Below are 25338 nucleotides of genomic sequence, written 5' to 3' on the forward strand. Positions count from 1 at the left end.
GAGCCAGACAAAACAGAGCTTTAAGGTCTTTTTCAGATGGGGAGCAATTGTCAAATTCAAATTTCAAATGATAGCCTTCCCAAGTGACCATAACATTATTTAAGTGTAAAGGAAACCATAAAAAGATGTATCCAAGAATTAAGTAACTGGAAAAGAAATATTGTTTATTTTTGTCTTTCTTCCATTAACAGTCTCTCTGTTTCTGTGTCTTCTATTCCACACTTTGGAATGTGTGATTTTGGGATACCTGGAATCATGGGCCATCTTTCCAGGAAATGACTGAGAGATGGCTGGTTGAGATTGGCTGTTCAGGCTCATGTCACGGACTGTTATGGCTGGGCTGTGGGCCAATCACAGGAGAGTAAATGCAGCAGGGGGAGATCGCTCACTTGGCTTGCATTGGACAGGCACTGACAGGAGATACAGGATGAGAATTCTTTCCTAACAGAGCTGGAGTTGATGGAATAGTTGTTTTCTTTTTACAATTATTGTTTTAATGTCTCTTATTTTACTTAAATAAGTGTACTAAAAGAGTGAACTTTATGTGGAGAGTTTTGATAACTTTTACATCATTTACAGTGGCAATAGCATGTCCTCTTGGTCGAATACACCAATTAATACATAATTTGTCCGATGTGTTGGGCATTTCTACTTGAACCACAACCACTACACTACCACTACACAGAATTTCTGTCAGTGTTTTCTTCTGCTACTACTCTTTCCACTGCTCTGTGAATCCATTGGCACTGAAAAGTTTTTTTTTTTTTTTTTTCGGGGTGGGGGGTTGGGAGGGGAGAGTGGAACCTGAATGAAGGCAGCAACGTGGAAGAATCTGCCCATTGAGGAGTGTGTGAATGTACACCTCGGGCCCAGGGGCCGCTAAATACACCCATTTAAGGGGCTGCAGGGGCTGGACAGGTGATTAGCATAATCAGGGGCGAGGGGAGCCATACATATGGTAATGCTGGAGTTGGGGGGTGAGGGTTGGTGGTATGGGTGGGGGTCCGGACAGAGAGCAGGGGTTGGCAGCTGGGGTGTCACATTTATGTCAGGGGTCGGGGTGCTCAGGGGTGTGTAGCTACATGAGGGGAGACTCGGCTACAGCTGCATGTCAGAGCACTTCCACTCTCTGTTTCTCATCATCTCTTCCTCTCTGTTCTCTGTCATCCTCTCACTTTTTTCGTCTTCTTTTGTGGTCACCCTCCCTCTACCTTGCTTGTTTTACCCTTCTTCTGTGTGCCCCCTCCTATTTGAAAGCTGAAAGGAGAGAGGGAAAGAGAGAGTGAGGGGGAGCAAGAGAGAGGGGGGCTCAACATGGGTCAGATAGGGTCTCTGCTCTAAGTGAGGCCTTTCATCACATGTTTGTGGGTGTGTGCACACCAGCATTAGCCTGGTCCTACCAGACTCTCGTACATTTCATTTGTACAGAGAGTCTGGCCACTCTCCATTGACAAGTGTTAACTTCCTTGAAGGCGGGTACTCTGTTGAAGTTTTAAACTATTGGATCTGCCCAGAGCCACTCTGGATCTGCCATAACCAATCACTAACGTTTGGTCATGACGTCGGCTTAGCATCGCTAGCGTTCGCCTTAGCTAACTCCTTCACCACTAACGGAGCGAGCTGGAAAATCAAACTTTTCCCAAACCCCGTGGGGAGGAGGGCCACAACATCATGGCCACCAACAAAACTCAGCAAAGATTGTTCTTGCTCGGGCTTTAACTTCTGGATATTCAGCAGCGTTGCCACAACGGATCGAATGGCTTCACTCGCATCTTTCTCCACCGCCATTACGGAACTACAACTCAAACTAGCGCACAACCTCAACGTCATCATTCTCAGCTACTCCCTCTGTTCGCTGATTGGACCGGTAAAGATTTGGCCGGAGAAAACCCAAGAATATACCGCAAACCCAGACGGTGTACTGAAGGGAAATGTAAATTGAGCGGAAGTACGTAGGAGGGCGGAGCCGGGCTACACCAGCATTGCAGAACCCTCAAAATCTCAAAGAATAGTGGATGTGGTTGGTGAAGTCACACTTTTGCTCTTCTACCGATGCAATCCAGCATACGATAAAAGGCTCAAGATATTATCCTGATTCCTGAGAAAAGGCGAACATTGCTTTATACCTGAGTAAAACCAAGTTGGAAGACACATTTTTTAAACAAGCTGATTGTTTCTTTCAAAAGTTGTGCTGCTGAGGGGGGTCTGGCTAGTCCACACAGCATTCCCGGATGGGAGAAAAACGTGCTCTGGTTTACTGGCATTTCTTTAAACCAATCACAATCGTCTTGGGCGGTGCTAAGCGCCGGACGGTGCCACAGTGCACCGTGCCACAGTGCCGCTGCAAAATAGCCATGGGAAGGAACATTTTGGTGATTGTACAGAAGTTGTTTTCGTCGTGCAACAGAAAACTCAGATTGGACAGATAGTGTAAAGGCCCTGACACACCAACCCGATTATTGGCCGTTGGACAGTCTGGCGAGGTCAGTGACTCGAGTCTGTTCAGTTTGTTCCTTGCCCTCGTCAGTCGGAGGAGCAGTCGGCCTTCATTTGGGACGACTTGACACGTTGAATCGGAAGGTGGGCAGTCGGACTCAATGGCCAATCTGATTGTTGGAATGCTAACACGGAAATGAAGAGCGGGATGAGCCTGACTAACGCCTCTCAGAATCTGACGAAAATCTTTTAAGCTGACCTTTGTCGATCTGAAATGAAGACAGATTCAGCAACTGCATGGCCTATTTCTCGCTTAAAATGTTTTCAGAAACACGTTTCGGTGAACTATCTTCGTAAAGTATGAGATCGTATTCCGAATGAGCCGCCATCAGGCCGCAATTATGCTCGGTTGTAAAATCAGGGAGCAGCCAGACCCACATAACGCATTCGTCCAATCAGCTGCCGGTTTTCATTTTTTGGGCTACAATACAGATTAGCGCTGCCTGCTGTTATGGAGACGTATTATGTCTTGCACACGCGCAGAACGTACGCTCAAGTCGGCGTCGCTTCGGTGTGTTCTGAGGCACTTTTTTGACCAACTTGGGGAGGCAGTCAGTTCAACTGCCGCCGTCGGGTTGGTGTGTCAGAACCTTAATTAGCTGTCTGGATTTAGAGATCTGAGGACCAGTTAACCATAGTCCTCATAAATCCTCCGGAGTTTAAAATTACAACACAAAGAAAGTGGAAAATAACGGACATCTGATGGAATTTCCGGCAGCACCGAAGCAATCCCAGAAGTGGAACGTTGTGGATATAGACTAGGCTGCAACTAATGATTATTTTCATTGTTGATTAATCTGTCGATTATTTTCTCGATTTTTGGATGAGTTGTTTCGTCTATAAAATGTCAAAATGGTGAAATTGTATATAATCAATCAATGTCTTTTGTATACTAAAAAATCTTCCATTTACTGCCAAAGAGGAGTAAAGAAACTAGAAAATATTCACATTTAAAGAGCTGGAATTAGAGAATTTTTACTTTTTTCTTAAAAAATTACTCAAACCGAATAATCGATTATCAAAATAGTTGGCAATTAATTGAATAGTTGATAACTAATTGATTAATTGATTAATCTTTGCAGCTCCATAGACAGGAAACGGTGGCACATTGAATTTTGTTAACTAGCTATTGTTACATATATTCATTGTTAGAAGTAATTCGCACATCTCATCTTCATAATATAATAAGGATATCTTCAGCCATGCCTCATGGGCGCAGAGAATAGTTTTGAGTCTGTCGAGATGTACAGTAGCAGTAATAATATGAAGCAGCAGTTATTTACTCAGCAGGAAAATCCAAGAAACAAAGATTGAGTGAGAGACAGACGGAGTGACAGCAGATGGTAGAAGATAGAAGCAGACGAATGGTGGAGGAAGACAACAGGTGGGTTCCTCTCAGTGATCAAAGCGCTGTCAGGGGATTGGCATTAGCAGCTGAGAAGGAGACAAACAGGAAGGAGGAGAAAAGAGGAGGTGGTGATGTGAGTTGGGGTGAGAAACTCTACCTGAACAGACTGACCTGTAGCAGGGACTAAGCAAGGTCAAATGAGAGAAGTTTGAGAAAATGTTGGAACTGTTTGTAACAAATGCATCTATAGCCGTGTCTTTATTCACGTATTTTTATGCACATTTTGAAGTATCGCATAAGAAAGCTGGATGGAAACGGCAAAATTTGATAAAACATTCTAAATTGCTAATTAATATAGTTTTTTTCACTCGCTTGAGTTGGTTTTTGCTTTTATTGAAAAAAGGTTGATGCACTAAATGGTATATGGAAACGCCTTTGCCGAATAAGTTCTGACGTAGCAAACATTTAACTCACATGAATGATCAGCTGTTTCCGCTGTCTGCGTCTTTCTCAGACATTATTCTCATAACGTCATCTTCATCTCCGGGCAGCATTAAACATGGCCAATACTAGCTGACATGAAAGAACAATTAAAACTTGCCCAATTGACCAAATTCCTGAAGACCTCTCTCCGTTTTTCTCTCATATATGGATTAGATGGCCAAGGCGACTTGTTTTGTTTCTGGTTAGCAACCTCTACTTCTTCTGCTCTGTTTACTGGCAAATTACAGTCACGCGTAGCCTATAGTGCCAATTTCTGATGGAACTATGCTGTAGCGTAGTTTATTCGCTCCAAACCAGTTGATGGAAACACACCTAATGATATCCCTTCTGTACATTTTCCAAATGAAAGCCCTGTGTTTGAGCTTATCCTGTATATGATGACTTTTCTATCTAAACAATTACCTTATCTGAAAATGGTCACATGAAAACATTTTTTTTTTTATCCATTCCTGTTGTACAAATTTCTTGTCTATGACATATAATACATGTATAAAAACATCTGCCTCAAAGGAACATGTATTTTCATATTAGCATTGTTAAACTATCTTTTCAAGTAGCTTTTGGCTATTTTGCAGCGTTTGGGAATGGGTTTTCAGATCACACCCTCATGTAGGTGTTCTGCAGAGAGCTGTGTAGTCAGGGTATGGGAGGTCGCTATAGACTTGGTGTCAGAAAGATGACCTGGTTTTGGTGGGCTTCCTCCTCACCACAGGGGGTCCCTGCTGAGAGGGGGCCTAATCCAGCTAATCCTTTCTATGCACACACACGCACACACACAAAGATGTGTTTAGCCACAAGCATATACATACAGTATATTCATATATGCATGTATGCGGTCCTGCACACACATAAATGATCCATGTAGCATCTTATAACAAGGTCAGATATTATAGCAGACCTCTTTAAGTGCTGGTGAAAGTCACAGGGGCTTCAAACAAAAGGTTCTAGATCTGCTGAAAGGTCATTCCTGTTTCTGTTGGTGGGAGGTAAAATGTTTGTATGTACAGTATGAGCAAGGTGTGTATGTGTGTTTTCTTACAAGCATCACAGTTGTAGGAGTTGTTTGCCGCTGGTGCATGTTTTCCCTGAGAGTGAGGGATGCTTCCGTTGTCAGGAGTAAGAGTGTGTGCAAGGGGTGAGGCTATGCTGTTGTGTGTTGCATGGAAAAGAGAGAAAGTTGGCAAGAGGGAAGGGGGGTGGGCTGGCTTTGACAGAGGGGCCGGGCTGATTGCCACCATGATCTGGCCAATCACAGAGTAGAGCTGAATAGAGCAAAGGGAGAGAGAAATGAGAGTATACACATGAGGGGGAGTTCAGAACTGAAAGGAGGGAGGGGGTGATGTCAGTTCTTTAGAAACCTACTTTCTCTCCCTTCGTCTCCACCGCCCCCCGTTCCCCTACTTTGAGAATAGGGGGGACCAGGGGTTAATGTTATGCAACACACTGAATACCCGCACTGAGCACTCCAATACAGTGACCCACATAGGCCTGCTTCTCTTCTTCTTCTCTCCTTTCTTCTTCTTCTTCTTCTTCTTCTTCTTTATTTCTACCCTCCTCTCCTGTTCTCTTCTGTTCTCTTCTCACTTCGATTCTGCGTTGAGAAGTGCTTAGTTTAGGAGTGTTTTTGATCATTCACCAGGCAACACACATATGCAGATATAACAGATGGCAGTACACACTAACACAGGTGTGTGAATTAGGTGGAGAGCAGTGCTGACATGATTGGTCAAATAATTTATTTAGGGCTGCAACTACTACAACATTTTTTTTTTTAACGTTTTATCATTGATTAACCTGCAGATTCATTGGTCTATAAAATGTCCAACTTGACATATTCAAATTGCTTGTTGTCCAAAGTCCAAGGTACCTAGTTAATTATCACAGAAGATTAAGAAAACCCGCAAAAGTTCACATTTGAGAAACCAGTGACATTTTCTAATTTACGGTTAAAGAACAACTTGTAACGACAATTCCTGATTATCTTCAATTGATGCTGAGTGCTTTGCATTTGATCGACTAATCGGTTATTAGACCAGATGTTCTAGCTGTAAATCAGTTTGTCAATCGATGACGTTTGAAGTTTGAAAATGTAATTAATGAATAATCGATTGATATCATTCAAATTATTTATTATGTTGAGCATGATTAAGGCCTGACTTTGGGCTGTGGTAACATCAGATGGGTATTATCTTAATGAATAACCAAAAGAATAATCAACAATTAAAGCAAATTTGGTTGAAAGAAAAGAGAGTGATGCCGGAAGGATAGAATAAGGAAGAGAAAGGAAGTGAGTGAGAAACGGTGCTGGTTTGGGAAGCATTTGAAAGTCAGTGACACTTTGGTTTAGGTCACAGCAGCTGAGCCTGGAGCAGGACACCTTCAAGATATTAACACATGTCGGGGTCAACCAGTTTTCTTAGGAGAATGAATATGGGAATATGTGTCATTGAAGAAACACAGCTGTGTGTACACGCACTCACACACGCACATGCTCGCCAGAACGTCAGTGCACACTCACACACTCATACATTTTCTTGGTCCAGCTGGGGTGTTAATTTCACCCCAAGGCTGTGTGAGTGTTGACCCCAAAACGCTGTAACCTCATGAAGTGTGGAATTCTCTAAGCCCGAGGCCATGATGTGCTGTTTCCTGTAGAGAGAGAGTACATTCCTTTGACTTGTCCCGTCCCTCGCTGCTTGCTGTAAACTCAAGGTCTTTGGGTGGCAGTCCACAACATGAAATGTCTTCAAAACAGACATTTTTTTCTAAGTTCGTCCCTCAAATCTTTTTAAATCAGACATTTCCTCATCTCCTTGCATATGTAGAAACTGAATGCAGATGGACCTCTTTTCTCCATACCTGTGTTCCAATATTCCAACTTGGCAGTGCACCTTAACCAAGCCTCGGGCTAGCTTTGCCTTTGAGCGTTGAGTGTACCAGACAACTCGACTTGTTAGTGCACTGTCAGTGTGCGTAGGGTCTAAATGAGTTCCATGCGTGCTCTTCTGAAGGCTGGTGTAACATAGCCGTGTAGCTGGGCTAGCAGTGGAAAGCATGTCGCTCTGGTTAGCCTAGGCCTGCTATTAATGATGAGTATTATAAACATGCCTTCAGACAGGATCAGATGGGAATGCTGTTTGGGTCCAGAAAAAAAGAAATCAAATGTGTTTTCCTAATGCCCCAAGACATGGCCCCCTCCCTGCCTGTTCCATTGGTCTGACTGGGTGGTCCAGCTCAGCACAGGCATGCTTATGTTCAACTTTAATGCCATTACAATGGGCTGAAAATATTCAATCTATGCCTGCTGTTGCATGAATCTAGCGGAATTGTTAAATTGGATTAAGGCATAATAAAATGTTACAAAGTTTTTACACAGTCAGCTCCCTCACTAAGCATTTTTTTTGTGTGTGTGTGTGTGTGTGTGTGTGTGTGAGCAAGTGAAAAAAGATGACTACAAATTGCCTGAGCTTTTACTAAACATTTGGTCACTGAAATCCTCTGCTCGTAAATTAGACACAGAGACATGAACTTAAGGATGCACATGCAGGCACACACAAATCTCAGGCTGAATAGAGTATGAAAAAAAGCACAAAAACATTTTTTATATAGCTTTAGAATTTGTGAAATACATTTGTTTAATCTTGCATTTGACTGAAAATCTGGGACTCTGCCCATTCTTTCATGACTGCAATTGCCTGCATTTGTTCGTGTGTGTGTTTGTGGGAGAGACTTTGCCAGATTTGCCTTGGCTGTACTGGGGTGTAGCAGGGCAGCTAAAGGGCTTGAAAGGCTGCTTTTGTAGCTCAATCTAGCTAAGAGCTCAGAGCGCACGCACAGGGCTTAGTCCCACCACGATACTGGGAGCAAAGCCTGGAAGAGAGCCTCACTCTCTCTCTCTCTCTCTCTCTCTCTCTCTCTCTCTCTCTCTCTCTCTTTATCAAACACATACACACACGTACTGTCACACGCTGTAGTCAACGTGGTCTGGCACTGCTGACTTGTTAGCAAATTTGAGTAGAAACTGAACTTTTTTTGTAAAATGTGGATTTGTTGGAGTGATGTTACTCCTCTGGATTCAAAGGAGTTAGGATGTTTGGCTTTGTAGTGATACAAGCTCACTTTAAGCAAAGTGCTTTTGTTAAAGATACAAGTGTGATAAAGACCTGGCCAGCCTGAGAGTCTTTGCATTTGATTTGCACAAATATATGTGCAAATCAGATCATATATATTAGGGCTGTCAGCATTAACGCGTTAATCGCGATGCGATTAAGGGCCGAGCATAATGCGTACATTTTTTTTTAATGCCATTTATTAATTTATTTTCACTTCACTCAGTTTTGCGTTTTTTTGAAACTCTTGCAGTTTTGACCCTTTGCCGCACTTTGCCATACTTCTGCAGGCTGCAGGCATGATGGAGAAAGACAACAGCAACACAATTCTGAATGGCGCTTTTTATTTTCCAACACTCCCGAACGGGTCGAAAGCCATATGCACATTGTGTAAAGCCGAATTAAAATATCACCGAAGCATGTCAAGCTTGAGCTACCATCTGATGCTAGCGGGCTCAGGCAAAGCACTATTTTGGAGAGTGCTACTTGCCGACCTGCGGATGAAACCAAATCCCAAAAAATGACTACCGCTCTTGCAAAATGGGTGGCAACTAACTGCAGACCTGTCAGCATTGTAGAAGACTTAAAGACTACGGTTGGCATGTTCTGACCCGTCTTATACATTGCCGTCGAGGGGGACAGTTTAGTTTCACGCATACACAGCCTGTACGACACGGAGAAAGCAGCCAAACTGGAACTGCTGCAAAGTGATGCAAGGTGATCACTGGACGTCAGTAAGTAATCAAAATTATTTAGGAGTTACTGCACACTATATTGACCCTAGATTAAAATGTGTGACTAGATTCACTAATTTTTCTTTTGTTTACAGTAAATAAATAAATAAATAAATAATAAACAAATACAAATCTTAAAATCAAGTTCATAAAGTAACTTTCTTTGCATTCATTTGATTCCCAATCAAGATACACTGGTAAAAATTGCTTTCCATTTAGCCTGAGATTTGCTCTGCAAGTCAGTCTGGCGAAGAGCCCATTCAAACCCATTTCCAATGTCCCCAAAATCGAGGCACCAATCACAACCGCTGAGGCGGGCTTTACACCAATCACAACCGTTGAGGTGGGCTTTATGCGACGATGATAGCGCAGCGATGGCGAGCAGCTTTTTGTTTACATTCAACATGACGGCTACCGAAGCGCAGCGTCACCCAGATCGTTGGTCTGATTGGTTGGACTATCCAATGCGCCCTGAGGCATTTGAGCGGCATCCGTTGGTGACGCCCGTTTGGAAATGAGCTGTCAATGAACCTTTCCCAGACCCACTCTCAGTTACAACTGAGAAGGGTCTGGTGTCAACCAGGCTACGTTCCATTATGTACTTAAAAACAGTTCTGAAATGCAAAATAAAAGAATTTTAATCATGTGATAAAACATGCGATTAATCGCGATTAACTATAGAAATTCAGCGATTAATTGCGATTAAAAAAAAATAATCGTTTGACAGCCCTAATATATATATATATATTGCAGATGTGTGTGATCTTGGGTCTTGTTTTTCATCTCTCATCAGATAAACTAAACTAAAACAGAAATTAGCAAAGTAACAATCTAATTGATCAAATACAAATACATCTACATACAGTAAGAGTGTGTTAAATATGCATGTTTTAACACATTATCTCTCCTTTGTTCAGTTGGTGGGCGTGTGAACCAGGAACTGAAGTACACGCGGCAGAATATAGGTGAGGAGGCCATGTTTAACCCTCAGCTTATGATCCAGACGCCGCGGGAGGACGGAGCCAATGTTTTAACGGTGGATGCGCTCCTGCAGCACCTGGAGTCAGCTATCCGTGCTAGCAGAGTTCATGTTTACCTTTATAACAGGTAACTAATTATTCCATGTCTACCTGTGTTCCAGTTTTGCCTCTTACATCTTTAAGCATCATATTTTCAAGTTCTGGACAATTAAAGTATATTTGCCCAAAATAATAAATCAAAATGTCTCAAAATAAAATAAAAATAGCCCTGAAACAAATATGTGCAGCTTTAAGTTACATTCGTAGTTTCTGGTGCATTAGATTGCTCTATATATTATACTTTCTGATATTTTGTCCATGTATGCAGCATACCTGCATATCTGTATTCAGCTATGTTTTGGCTAGCAGTACTTCATAATGATGAAAGATTTATTATCATCTATTATCATTCTTTGATCAGTCTAGCCTAAGGGGCTCATGGTGCTATATGGCCATAACAAAAACTGAACAGAAACTCTTTTATTCTCCTTTTCAGACAATGGAAATTAGAAAACCTATGCTACAAATCAGGAGAACTAGTCACAGAAACCCATTTTATGGATCAGGTAAGATGCAAATGCTTTAGTATGGTTCACTTAGTTTTATTCTCTGGATCATATTGAAACATGCCCAGTACAATCTATATATTGTCTCTGATGCTTTTTCCTATAAACACTTCCTGTTGTCAATGTGTGTCAAACCTACTGTGTGTGGGCATGCCTTTGTTCAATTAGATCATAGAAAAGCTACATCCCTGCCTCATTATCACCCCTTTGGACTGTTTCTGGGAGGGAGCCAAGCTTCAGTCCGGAATGGTCTATCTCCCGTAAGTACACAAAACTCCTTTTTACTAGACAGAATCTGTATTTTATGATGTGTCAGCACAATCAAAACATGCCAACACAGCATATCATTAGATTGACTGATCCCTTTCAAGCATACGGTCAAATGATCAAAAGCTATTTTTAAAGAATTCTAATTGGGCACACATAGGGCTTTCCTCGCTGTGAGGCCAGTTGGTAAACTGATTAAAATGATGGTAGAGAGAGAGAGAGAGAGATCTGGATCTCTAGATCTTATTTTTACCCCTTTAGTAGAAGCTGCCCTCCACAGCCCATCCAAACAGACACCACAGAGGAACATGTGTGTGTGTGTGTGTGTTGTGTGTGTTTGTCGTCCCCTCTGAAGGCTCTATTGTAGTGGTTGCTGGCATGCGTATCGCTGGCGATAGTTTCTCTCAAGCCCTGGGCCTCACACCATTGTCTGCCCCTTCTGTTGCTAATGGCCTGCTGCTACAGTAATACTCAGCAGACCTTCTCTTCATGTGTGTGTGCATGCACATAGTGTGTGCCATTGCCATCAGTGCATATGTGTGTTTTGTGGACGTGTGAATCAGCTTAAGTCTCTGTCATCAGAGTATGGGAATATGTGTGTTGCCTGTTGGTCTAAGATGGTCAATAAGGTTTTTACTCTGTTCTGGTTGGAAGGCTGGGAATAATTACCCAAGCCTGGTTAAGCACATACAATGTAGTCTGAATGACCAAGAGAGAGATTAAGAGAAAGGGAGATAGGAATGTGTGAGGCATAGAGAGACAAGGACTGGTTTGGAGCAGGAATTCAGCACTGTGCCATTGCATGATGGGAAATTAGTCTCCATTTATTGTTTTTTCTCACCTAGCAAGAAAGAGATTATTTTCTGCTCTCAGACATGTGACATGTGTTTTGTGAGGTAAAAGTTGGAGGTAATTACACCCAAACATCTGACAAATGCAACCCAGCCTTAGACACGTTATGTCTTCTCACTGTTACTGTCTCCCTTTACAATTCTTATATCAAGATAGTTCGTCTAATAAAACAAGTGTCCAAGTGTCTAAAATCTAATCAGCCAAGGAATTGTACACCACATATACTGTATATAAAACTATTAAACATTTAATTAGCTTTGATGTAGATATGCTTACATCTACAGTACACTACTACTGTAGTGTGTTTGCTCCAGCATATTTTGACAATTTTGGCCATAATTTCCATTAGTTATAATATCTATTTATAACTAACTAACTAACTAACAAGAAACATTAATGTGTAATTTGACAGGTTGTAAACAAATCAAAAGTAAGCCAGATTACCTTAACCACTTTATTTAGAGGTAAAACTAAAAGTGAGCAACTAAAATGGTAATAATCTGTGGTTAGTTTGGTAGGTCAAAGTGGAACTATGATGTTGGTTTTCAGTTTGCTTTGGTTTTCTCTTTCAAATAAGTCTCATTACCAATAGAAAGGTTGGCCAAAAGTACAAATAAACACTTCAGTAAAATAGATTTAGTTAGTGGCCAGAAACACAACAACTTAAAACATGGTTAAAGTCATGGTCAAGACAGTATTCTTGTTTACATTTTTAACTTTGCAGAGGTAAAGACCCACTGCAGTGGACCAACTTTGACCCTAAGGAGTTCCTTGAGGACTTGCGACGGGCAAACTTTCCCGTGGAAGGCTTTGAGGACATGTTGGAAAAGGCAGATGTTGGACACGGCTACATGGATAGACCTTGTCTGAACCCTGCTGACCCTGACTGCCCCCTTACTGCGCCCAATAAGAACTCAACTAAGGTAGGCACACACATAGGCTCAAGCTTTGAGCTTGTAATATGTGTACACATGCAACTTTTTTGTGTTGGTAAAACATAAAGTCTTTGGTTTGAGACTAGCTGCTGACAGTTATTTTCTCGCCTGTTGCTTTTATTGCACCAGCAAATCGACGTGGCGCGGGCCCTGAGTGGCGGCTGCCATGGTCTGTCCAGGAAGTACATGCACTGGCAGGAGGAACTGATCGTAGGAGGGACCACCAAGAACGGCAGCGGACCCCTGCTCAGGTAACATACCCACACTTACACATACACACCCTCATAAACACTGCTGTGATCACTGCAGGGCTTATTCTGAGTGAGTGTGTGTGTTTTTTTTTTTTTCTTTTATGCTCTCCGAAACGGCGCATGCATGCATGCATGCGTGTGCGTGGTGTGCTGTAAATCTTGCAGTCATTAGCAGATTCCAGTGAAATCTTAGAGCTCCAGCTGTTCCTGCTCAGCTCGGGCCGCTCTGCTTGGACACTTCCCACTCATACACACGCACACACAGACAGACAGACACACACACACACACACACACACACACACACACACACAGACACACACACACACACACACACACACACACACACACACACACAGAGACACACACACACACACACACACACACACACACACACACATACACATACACATATACACTCAGACACAGAGTGATCTATTACCTGGCTAGTTTATCCAAATATACAGTGATTTGGGGTACATGGACTTAATTCCAGGACCATGACAAAGCTTAAAGATTATGTAGTGTACATATGGATATATAATACGCACATTTTAAAGTGCAATAAGCTGTATGCCCTCCATAATTGTCAATTACTGTTTTATACATGATGTTTATGTAAATATAAAACATACACAGGAATTAAAAACATGCACGTTTTTATCAATAAATAAGTAGCTTCCTTTAACAGGGGAAAGCTACACAAATTATCCACATTTTGTTAATGGACCACTTATTTTAATGTGAAATTGCAGTTTGGATGGTTCATACACGTGCATGTACACACAAAGGCAAACCCCCCCACACACACATTCACACGCATACTGACCCAGAGTACAGTGGGGTGCGTTGTTTTGTTTTGTGGTTATGTTTTTTCCTGGCAAGATTGGGTCATTAGTGTGTGTGTGTGTGTGTGTGTGTGCGTGTGTGTGTGTGTGTGTGTGTGTGTGTGTGTGTGTGTGTGGTTTAGTTGCTCTTTCCAGTGGGCTGTTACTGCTGGCACTCAATGTCTACACCTTGTTTACTAACTGCCACCATTACCCTGATTATCACCATATTACAGAGATCACATTCATAAAGAGAACGACTAGCCAATGCCTGCTTCTTTTGTTCATAAAATTTGACGATTTGAAATTATAGACTGAAGTTGAAATTTATCCCAAAGTCACCTTTTAATGACTAATATGTTTTATTTCTTTATAACCCTTCTAATATCTGCACCAGGACAGTGTTTTTATTATATTATTATACTGGATACCATGGCCCTCTTAAAATGTGTCAGAACATGATCAGGAATCTTGTAGATTCGGACAAGATACCCTGGCACTTCCTTTGTCACTATCAAATCCAGTCTATACTTTTTCTTTCTTTCTTTTTTTGTTTGGTTTGGAATAAAGACGAGATCAGATATGGACCTGTTATCTAGTATTTCTGAGGCATCTTGGTTCAGCACTGCAGTCATCCAAAAAGGGCACACTGGATGGAAAACAAGGTCACTGTATATTTCTTTAGAAGGCTTCCGTTGCCATGTCATATCACTGCAAGGAATATTAGCAGTGATGCTGGCTGTAGGAGTAGAGCTTTGAATCTTAGGGAAAGCAGGTTAGAGTAGGATAGTTTGTTTCGGACAAATAAATATGTTAGAACACATTTATTTTGTCTTTGTTAGTGTCTTTTTTAATGGGTAGTAGAACAATGAGAAATGTGATTGTTGTTGTTATGATGATGATAATGATGATAATGATGATTGTTCAGTATCAGATAAGTAAATAGGTAAATGGAAACTCCATATACTAGGTGAACTATATGCTGGCAAGTGGTCACCCAATCTGCAAATACTGTATCTTGGGTTCAAAGCTTGCCTAAGATACAGTATTTGCACTTCTTGTCTTGTTTTAAAACCCCTAAGCTTTTAATGCTAGTCAATGGTGGGAATCAAACAAAATACTGATTGGTGTGTCTTGTACATTTCAATACCCAAGTTTCAACCCTTGATGTTATTTGCACAATCCAGAAAGCCAGCTCCTCACCATGCTGATCTTCTTGTATAAACATTATGTTGTCAGTGATTGCTTGCACCTCATTGACCTCCGTCTTTTTGTTCTCCCTCTTTTATCCTTTTTATCTCTTTCTTCCTCTCACTCTGCCACCCTCCCTTCTTCCCTCCTTTCCAGTGCCCAGGCCTTACAGACCATGTTCCAGCTGATGACTCCCAAGCAGATGTTTGAGCACTTTCGAGGCTACGAGGAGGTAGCTGGAATCAACTGGAATGAAGAAAAGGCTGCAGCTATACTGGAAGCCTGGCAGAGGAGATATTCTGAGGTAAGGGCCAAAGCACTCAGGAGAGAGAGAGAGAGAGAGCCCTAAATCCTCTACAACCACATTGTAAATCACCGACCGGATACAGGTGAACATGGAAAGGCCCCATCCAAAGCCCGTGCCCCTGATAGACACTAGAACCACTGTTGGTGTGTGGTAAAGGGCTAAAGCTTTCCTTTCACTGCTCAGTAGAGAGGAGCAATAGAGCAACAGGGTGAGCATGTCTGGAATACATTAAGGGAGTGCTGGATATCTTTCTCTCTCTTTCTCTCCCGCGCTCTTGCTCTCTCTCTTTAACTCACGTACAAACACACATGCAAACACACTCAAACGTTCACACACAATTGCTTTCCCAGCTGTGGCCCCATTGGTGGCTCATGTGTGACATCATCTGGTCTTTGTTTTGGGGGCCCCAACCTCTGTTCGACATGGTGTGACCTTGGTGTGTGTGTGTGTGTGTGTGTGTATGTACTATTCATCTTTGGGCCCAGAGATCACTAATATAAAAAAGAGCTGTGATTGTTTATTCGAATACAGTGTTTTTATCAATGGCAATCATAAAAAAAAGTTGCCAAATAGTCCTCCTGTGTGTGTGTGTGTGTGTGTGTGCTTGTGGTGTGTATTATGCATGATTTGGCGTGTCTGCAAGAATAGTATGTGCATGCATGTCGGTATTTGCCTGACACATGTGCGAGTTCACACGTGGGTGTGAGTGTGTGTGTGATCTAGTGTGTGTTTCCTAATGTGTGTCAGCCAGCATTGCTCCCCACTGAGCAGTAACTGCAGTTCAATGTTGAAGCCATCTGTCTGCCCTGAGATAGTGAGAGGATCGTTCATGGTACTGTCTGCAGATTCTTCCAAATACCTCCTACTACAGAGGCAGAGCTCATTATTCAGGGCTGCAATTGTATTTGTTTTTGTTTTTCAAAGACACAGAGTGAGCTTTACTTCTTCTATACATTGAGACATACTGTATATTACATGTTTTATCAAACAGGCTCAAGAACAGATTGGAAGCACAGTTTGGCTGTCATCTAAGGGGCAGCTTTTATTGAATCAGTCAAATGCACTTCTTTCCTTCAGCAATAAGCGTTTAAGTTATATTAAGAATGGGTTAATTGCTACTGGAACTCAGGCAGTTTGCAAGGGTCAGTTTTGCGTGGAAAATTGGTGCAAATGTACGCTGGTATATTAAGGTAGGAATGTGGTGGAAAAAAGAAAATTTAATTGGCCTTTATTCTGGAGAGACTTACACTGATTTAGTTAAAAAACAAACCTCTTAGAAGGAACAAGAGAGCAGTAGCTCATTATAAATTAACACAATATTTGAACATTTAAAATAGTTAGTTATGACTAACTGGGCAGCTGCTGCACTATGGGAGAGTAAATGCTCCTGCGGAATTTACAGTTTTTATGGGAAATTCTTTAATGTTGCCTTTTCTCTCTATCTATCTGTTTTTGTTTGCCTCTCTCTCTCTGTAGGCCGTGCTGCAGAGTGTGGCAGCAAATTCGTCTCAGAAGGTCTTGTCTTTTACCACCACCACTCTAGAAGATATTCTCAAGTCTTTCTCGGACATCAGTGTCATCCGTGTGGCCAGTGGATACCTGCTGATGGTGAGAGCAGAGCCAGAAAAAAGACTAAATAAAAAAAAAGAGTTTTTATTCGGGAAATGCATTTTGTAAACTGCTTTATGCAACCAAAGTCTATGCTTGGATTGAAGGAGACACAAGTAAATAGAGGGGGGAAGATATTGTATTTAATGTTTGACTTACACACACAACAGGATAATTGATAAATGGATTGTTTGCTGTTTGTGCCCAGCTGGCCTATGCATGTCTGACAATGCTACGGTGGGACTGTGCCAAGTCTCAGGGGGCTGTAGGGCTGGCGGGTGTCCTGCTGGTGACACTGTCTGTGGCAGCTGGCCTGGGCCTCTGCTCTCTCCTGGGCATCTCCTTCAATGCTGCCACTACACAGGTAACGCACACACATGCCACTGGCGCGTATTGATATGTTGAAATGATTAAAACAATGAGATAAAATGTTTATCATTGTCATCCTTTGACTACTTGGCTGCTCTGCACAGGTGCTACCCTTCTTAGCTCTGGGTGTTGGAGTGGATGACGTCTTCCTCCTTGCTCATGCCTTCAGTGAGACCGGACAGAACAAGAGGATCCCATTCGAGGTGAGGAAAACATCCACAATGTTCCTTACTCCTCTGTTGACTTATCTCATCCATAGAGGAATGTGTGAAAGCCTGTCTGTGCCTGTGATGTAGCATCTAACAACTATGTGCCACACACTCAGCCCGCTTATCTAAGCAATGCTCCATATTAAATCTGTTCCTTTTTAAAAACAGAACGGTGACCGTTGCGATCTATATTAGATCATGACCCAAAATATTCATTACGAGCAGATTAAGGCACGTACAGAATTAAACATACCAAAAGAAAAAACTGGCAGAAACTAAAGTTTACAAACGTGTAAATAAAATATTTCTGCAACCTTGTTCGTGTGTGTGTGTGTGTGTGTGTGTGTGTGTGTGTGTGTGTGTGTGTTTGTGTGTTTTTGTGGAGCGGGATAACTTTTCATCTCCAAAGGGGGGGAAAACATAGGCATGTATTTGCTTGTTTTTGTTTTCCCCTCCTTCCCTCCCCTTCTAGCCCTTGTTGTTATGCCTCCCTCATCCCCCAACTTCCTTTTGTGGCTGAGTTGAAAACTAAACAGAGCTGAACCTGATCTCTCCTGTCTGAAAAACACACACACAGATACACACAAAGATGCACACACCTGCAAACACTCCCTGTGTGGTCCTGCACGTCCTCAAATCTTTACACAATTGCCGCCAAACCTTCCGAGGGTCTGGCATGCTTATCATTAAATGGTAAAAAAACTAAAAGTAAAAAAAAAAAGAAGTAAATCAGCAGTCATGATTACAATAACAATGTATTTGTTTAGAGGGGCAGCATGTTCTGTATTTCTACTTTTACCTTTATTGTTCAAACAGAAGTAGACAGGCCCAGGTGGATTATTTAAGAGTGCTTCAGGGCTGAAACGTTGCAATCACTGTCAGTCATATCAGTATTACGATAATTGTACATAATCTCAAGTATAATACATTTGCCTTTGGCTACATTCTGATCAAAAGAGTTGAGTTGCATTGCTTTTTCTTTCATCTACCTCTCTCTCTGTCTCTGTCAGGACCGTACGGGGGAGTGTCTGAAGAGGACAGGGGCCAGCGTGGCTCTCACCTCCATCAGTAACGTCACAGCATTCTTCATGGCAGCCCTCATCCCCATCCCGGCACTCAGAGCCTTTTCTCTACAGGTATGCCCGGTTGTGTGTGTGTGTGTGTGTGTGTGTGTGTGTGTGTGTGTGTGTGTGTGTGTGAAAGTTCAGTCGTGTGGGGCCCCTCTCTTACTAATAGTCCTGTTCCAGTCCTTATTTCTCCAGACAGTTGTTTTATTGATTTCTTTCATCAAACTGAAAGTGTGTGTGTGTGTGTGTGTGTGTGTGTGTGTCTGTGTGTGTGGAGGAGGAGGATAATGTGTTTTGTTAAATCCATCCAACCCTCTCCCTCCGTCTTTGAGGCTGTTTAGTGGTGGGCCCGGTGTCTGTCCAGATTGTGGCTGAGGTCCATGTAACTGAATCCCTCTGCATGTGTGTGTGCGTCCATATCCTCACGCTCATGTACATGTGTGAGTGTAGTAGTTGTAGTATCTGTGTGGGAGGTTTGAAAAGCAATAGTCTAGCTATGTGTGTGTGTGTGTGTGTGTGTGTGTGCGCGCGTGCATGTGTGTATGTGTTTAAAGGTGGGGGGGGGGGATCCAAAGGGGAGCTGACTTCTCCAACATCTGTCAGTAATTATAGACGTCACCAGAACAGTAAAAACTGGGACAGAAAGAGACATCTGTCAGTCTGACAAAATCCCTCTAATAATCAGTGAATTGTTAATTCATACAAACGCTCACTCAATCACAGCAATACACACTGTAAGGAGAAGACAATATGAGATTAAACTTTTGACGGCGCCTGTATGAAGAGTTTTTACAGCAGTATATGAAATAGAAGGATAGAGCAAGAAAAAAACTATATAAACTATAAAATATAACAAGTAAGGGTTGCACAAAAGACATTTGACAGACATATTAGCTTGGTGATTGGGTCAAGGTTGGACTTATAGTATTGGGCCATCACTAACAGGGTTTCTCACTAAATTTGTCATAGCTTTTGTGAAATACTAAAGACTTCTTAAACCGTGTTATGCCTTTTTTCACATTAGATTTTTTCCGTCTCCTCGGCCTATGCACAGCGTGTGATGTAACGCTGTAGCCTTACGAAAAAGAATCGGCGCCAGTGTGACCGGCACGATATATTACACTGGGGAAAGTTAAATAGGATTTGTCCCTTCCTAATTACCAGACTGCAGAGAAGTATGAAGCAACACCTAAACATAAAATGTAAATTAGTCCTAGTTTAGAGGCTTTTTTTTGCGATTTGTTAATTACCTTCTGGGGAAAACATTAAAAGCTTGCGAAGTTTGTCAGATTCCAGCAAATGCAAATTCGAACTTCATGAAACATATTAGTTGAACAAACATACACAATACAATGTATGCATTTATAATGCATACATTATTTTACAGTTATATAAAATTGTACTGTCAGTACTGTATACACTACCCCCTGTTCTTCTTACTCTCACACACACACACACACACACACACACACACACACACACACACATAGGGCTGCAAGATGTCACCACAGTGAGTACAATATTAACATGTGTGGATAGATGGCTTTAGTACAGCGAGTCTGTCAAACATGATCCATTTACCCCATGGGTCTAATCCATGCAGCCTCGTCTTATGCACACAAATAAGCACACTTGGAGACAGGCACACACACACATGCATAACACACGCACATAGCATGCATACTTTACACTTGTGGTTTTGTGACTAGTGGAGGGCAGACTTGCAGTGAGGCAGACAATCATACTGATACCCATCTTTATTATGGAACACATACACACACACAAATCACAACCGCAATCAGCGGTACTCATCTCTCAGCCTCGTAAAGATGTGTGTTAGTATGTGCACGTGTGTCTCTTTATCAGCATTAAGCACTTCCTGTGGTCAACACCTCCATTTATCTCTTTCTCTCTTTCTCTCTTTCCTCCTCTTTATGTCTGTCATTTGCTTCCATTCATCAATATGAACAAAAAAAAAAACAGGAATCTTGTCCAGATAACAACACAAAAACACACATAGGAACACACACAATCATGCGCCGATGATTAATCTCTCAGCTAGCAGTCACTGTGTGTGCATGTGATTGTGAGTGGAGTCACACTGTATCTGTTTGGATGTTAGTGGACCAACTGAGAAGTCCGTGTTCTACTCTACTTACAGATGCTTCGTCTCTCTTGTTCTCTCACATTATTTCTCTCTCTTGTTGACTGAGTTGTGAGTTGAGGAATGAGGGAGGGGTGTGTGTGTGTGTGTGTGTGTGTGTGTGTGTGTGTGTGTGTGTGTGTGTGTGTGTGTGTGCGTGCGTGCGTGCGTGCGTGTGTGTGTGCGTGCGTGCGTGTGGTTAGTGTTAAGGTGTGGTTTAAGTAGGAGGCTGCGCAGTTTTTTAAGCTGGCAGTAGATACGTGTGTGTATGTGCATTTTTTGTGTGAGTGTGTAAGGGGTGTGTGTTGTCTGTACAGCCGCAGCGCCTGCTCATCACCTCAGGCCTCACGGGCCTCTGGCTCCTTGGGTGGTCTGGCACACACAGGATTGTGCGTGTGTGTGTGTGTGTGTGTGTGTGTGTGTGTGTGTGTAGTGATCTGGCAACTACGCAAGATCCAGATTGTACTCTGGGCAGGGCCCCAACCTAACCCCAACCCCCACCCTCTGCTCCAGTGCACCACCTTCAAATACTTAACCACAACACTGCACTGGCTTCTATTACACATGCACACACATATACACAAGCCTAGCTTTTTCTCTGCACACTCAGTGTTTTTGTCTTGAAAGGAATTGAAAATGTGTTGAAAGACAATTTTTTGCCTTGACGGCAGCTTATTCAGATTGTGTTATTTCAAGGTATATTTAAAGCTTCCCAGTGTTTGTGTTAAGAGACAATCCTTATTTGAGGCCAGAGACAACATCTTCACAATCATTTTGCAATTTGGAACTTGTGCATGAATGGAGATGCAGGAATATTTAATAGGAAATAAGTTTTATTACACTCAGTTACATTTTTACCTTAGGGCATTGTCTGGAAAAAAAGCCTTCTGTTTATTTTTTGTTTCCGTATGTATCCACGTTTTTGAAACCCCAGTTGTTTTAGACTTTGTGTCGACTGTGTGTACTCTGTCTCCTCCATCACTTCTCAACTCAAAATAAATAAATCAAATAGATAAAATCAACTTTTCCCATAAAATAACATAATGTTTTCTGTGTTTCTTACAGGCTGCAGTGGTGGTGGTGTTTAACTTTGCCATGGTGTTGCTCATCTTCCCCGCCATTCTCAGCATGGACCTCTACCGACGAGAAGACAGACGTTTTGACATTTTCTGCTGCTTCTACAGGTGTGTGTGCACACACACATACATACATACAGTTATTTCATTTCTGATGAAGGTTATTGCTCTCCTGTTCATTAATTCTTCCTTTTATGTTTTCCTCTGATCTCTTATAACTTTAACACACAGTTATCTCTGAGATAGCTTCACCTTAATCCCCCTTAGTCACAACCTAATTACTGCTTAAGTTGTCTGTTTCTGTCTGGGTGCTGATTGACTGTCTGTTTATCTGTCACAGTCTTTATTAAACTTAACCAGTCTGCCTGCCAGTCTGGACATGCTTGTTGGCCCAGCGATCATACAGATATGCACACAGACTATTAAATTCCCTCATTGGGTCTCAGCTCTATATTTCATGCTGTTAGCAAAGAGAAAGATAAGATTCATAATAACAATAATAACATGGGCTGATAAAAGATTTTTAACAGATTTAATGCAGTTAATCTTATAAAATGTATACATTTTTCTGCAGAGACTTTTCTAGAATACCATAACCTTGAAAGTTTCAATGATAGAAACCTTTTCACAAAATCTGATCTGATATAAAAAAATATGATGTCAAAATCTCCCCTGTTTGGTCCCTCCATATATTTTCTTTCCCAGCAGTCCATAGTCAGACATGTCTTCACTGTTTTTATCTCTTCAGTCCGTGTGCCAATCGTGTGATCCAGATCGAGCCTCATGCGTACCTGGATGGGGCGGACGGAAGTCGCTACAGCCCTCCACCATCCTATCGTACCCCTCCACCCTCATATCACACGCCTCCCCCGAGCTACAGCAGCCCCCCTCCTTCCTACAGCAGCCATGGCTTTGCCCAACAGACCCAAATCACCATGCAGTCCACGGTGCAGCTCAGGACAGAGTACGACCCCCGGACTCAGGCCTTCTACACCACGGCCGAGCCCAGATCTCAGATCTCTGTGCAGCCCATGAACCCAGCTCCAACTAGGAGCAACCCTAACAACGACTATTACAGCAGCAACGCAAGCGGTAGCAGGAGCAGCAGCAGCAATCATGGTAATCTCAACAACAACAACAGTGGGAGCCGAAGCAATGGGGGATCTCGAGGTTCTGCCACCTTCTCCCATCATCATCCTGCACCTCCTCCTGCTGCCCCGACTTCAAGTGCTAGCTCAGTTCCTCAGTGTGATGCAGCCTCAACGACTAGCCAGGGCCAGGAGAACAACAGCTCCACACGGGACCTGTTGTCCCAGTACGGAGAAAGCTCACTGGGCCTCCGCTGCCTCGAGCCTCCCTGCTCCCGCTGGACCCTGTCCTCTTTTGCTGAGAGGCACTATGCTCCGTTCCTTCTGCTGCCCACCACCAAGGTGAGTTTAGTTTCTCTGTGCATTTCTGTAAAAAAGAGATGTAGAGAAAGGGAGGTAAAAGCTTCTGTGTGAGGTAAGACTGTGATTGTGCTGACTCATAGTGGTGATAATTTGAAAGAGAGGGTTAGTCACTAAAGCGAATAGCAGGAGGAAATCTGGGGTGGAGTTTGTGGTCATGTCCTAAAAGCCTTCCAGAACTGAAATCATCCAGTACCCTGTACTTGACATTATTAAAAAATCTTGGTCTTTTCATCACACTGTCAGATGTTTTTCCATATTGCCAATTTGCACTCCTCTGATGCCTTAATCCATCAGTCCCCTTATTACTGAATGACCTGAGAAAAAACCTGGTTGATCACAACCTGCGTCTTATTTTTTCTTCAAAATAAATGTGGCTAACCTTGGATTTTATTTTAAATCTGTACAATAGTCTGACTGCTTGTGTTTCTTGTCCAAGCTTTTTTTTTTTTAAAGCAGTGTTACTGTTGTAGTTCATTTAAAGTAAGTGCCTTGCTTTGTGCTATTTTAAATGTAGACTTTCTTTGTCCTGGCGAGTTTTGCGAGCAATTCCTCCTGTGAACTTTTGGAATATGTTGCTAACATACACCTTAGATTGTGTACTTTATCCACATTTTTGCTCCTCACTCATTCAGAATATGCAACATGGTTTAGGGAGCAATTAGGTCAAGCGGAAGCTGCCCTACCATTGCTCTGTGCAGTGAATTGATCGATAAAGCTTCCATCTTTGTCCTTCTGTTTCCAGGTGGTTGTGATTGTGCTGTTCCTCTGCCTGCTGGGAGTCAGTCTGTATGGGACCACCCAGGTGAGGGATGGCCTGGAGTTGACAGACATCGTGCCCAGAGACACCAGCGAGTACGACTTCATCGGTGCCCAGTTCAAGTTCTTCTCCTTCTACAACATGTATGTGGTGACGCAGCGGGCTGATTACGCCCAGAAACAGCCTCTGCTGCACCAGCTCCACCAGAGGTTCCACACTGTTCGCTACGTGCTGAAGGAGGACAACGGACAGCTGCCCCGCATGTGGCTTAACTACTTCAGGGACTGGCTGCAAGGTAAATTTAAGCTTGATATATACAGTAATTACTAGGGGTGCACGATTCAGAAAATGTCACGATTCGATTCAATATCGATTTTTAGGCTCTAGATTCAATTCAAAATTGATTTTCGATTCAAAAACGATTCTCGGTTAAAAAAATGATTCACAGTATGTAAATGTAGTTACTTTTCCCATGTGATTGCAGTAGACATACAATTTAAAAAAAATGTTGCAATTCTAGTAATTCCCATCCCAACCAGACCAAAAGTGGATTGGGTCACACCAAGGAAAAAACTTTCTTTAGGTCCGATGTAGCAGTATGATTCATACTCTGTGTTAGATCACTTACATTTTACCCTAATACTGATGTTCCAGATTATTTTGTTATTAATGCTTCATTTAACATCACTATTCAAGATACTTCAGGCATGGGAATAATTTACTTTCTCATGAAACCGTTTTGAGATCATAATTTTCTTCTGTGTTTTGACATGAATCTGCAAGAAACAAGATGTTGGGCAGGAGTTCAGATGTAGGTGGGATTGCAAAATGGACACTGACAGTAACCTGATTAAAATCACTCGTGTCATCCATAAGTGGGGTTGATGGAGGAGGACGTAGTGGTAGGCCATATTTTTATACTTGGCCTCAGGCAACATATATAATGTTAGAACCTTTGGCAGTAAGGAAAGCTGCAAATAATGATGCCAGCGCAAACTGACAGTGAAATACACTCATCCAACTCATATTAGTGCTGCTCCTGCTAGTTTTGTAATTTTTCATTAAAATCTATTACTCGAATATCTGAAATATTTGGCATATATAACAAGCACTTAAAACCACACCTTTAGTTTTATGGGGCCTTGAATTAATTTTGTATGATGGCAGAATTCACTTTTGGATGGGTTGCTGTGGACTTTTGGATGGGTTGTATACCCAGCATTGATAGCTCTCAAGAATTGTAAAGTGCCACTG

At 42.2% G+C, this 25338-nt stretch overlaps 1 protein-coding gene across 5 annotated transcripts in view; it reads left to right on the forward strand.

The window, feature by feature from the left end:
* Positions 1-25338, forward strand: part of ptch1 (patched 1) — a 55863-nt gene that overhangs the window by 11362 nt on the left and 19163 nt on the right. For all 5 annotated transcript variants that reach the window (XM_031305306.2, XM_035991897.1, XM_031305308.2 and 2 more), the window contains 13 exons: positions 10109-10298; positions 10707-10776; positions 10945-11036; positions 12620-12818; positions 12960-13081; positions 15254-15401; positions 16881-17012; positions 17221-17376; positions 17486-17584; positions 18601-18726; positions 21866-21984; positions 22625-23306; positions 24070-24379. In XM_031305306.2, the coding sequence (XP_031161166.1) occupies positions 10109-10298; positions 10707-10776; positions 10945-11036; positions 12620-12818; positions 12960-13081; positions 15254-15401; positions 16881-17012; positions 17221-17376; positions 17486-17584; positions 18601-18726; positions 21866-21984; positions 22625-23306; positions 24070-24379 (2445 nt within the window). The remainder of the gene's footprint in view (positions 1-10108; positions 10299-10706; positions 10777-10944; positions 11037-12619; positions 12819-12959; positions 13082-15253; positions 15402-16880; positions 17013-17220; positions 17377-17485; positions 17585-18600; positions 18727-21865; positions 21985-22624; positions 23307-24069; positions 24380-25338) is intronic.

Source organism: Sander lucioperca, chromosome 2 (assembly GCF_008315115.2).
Source record: "Sander lucioperca isolate FBNREF2018 chromosome 2, SLUC_FBN_1.2, whole genome shotgun sequence".
NCBI classification, from domain to species: domain Eukaryota; kingdom Metazoa; phylum Chordata; class Actinopteri; order Perciformes; family Percidae; genus Sander; species Sander lucioperca.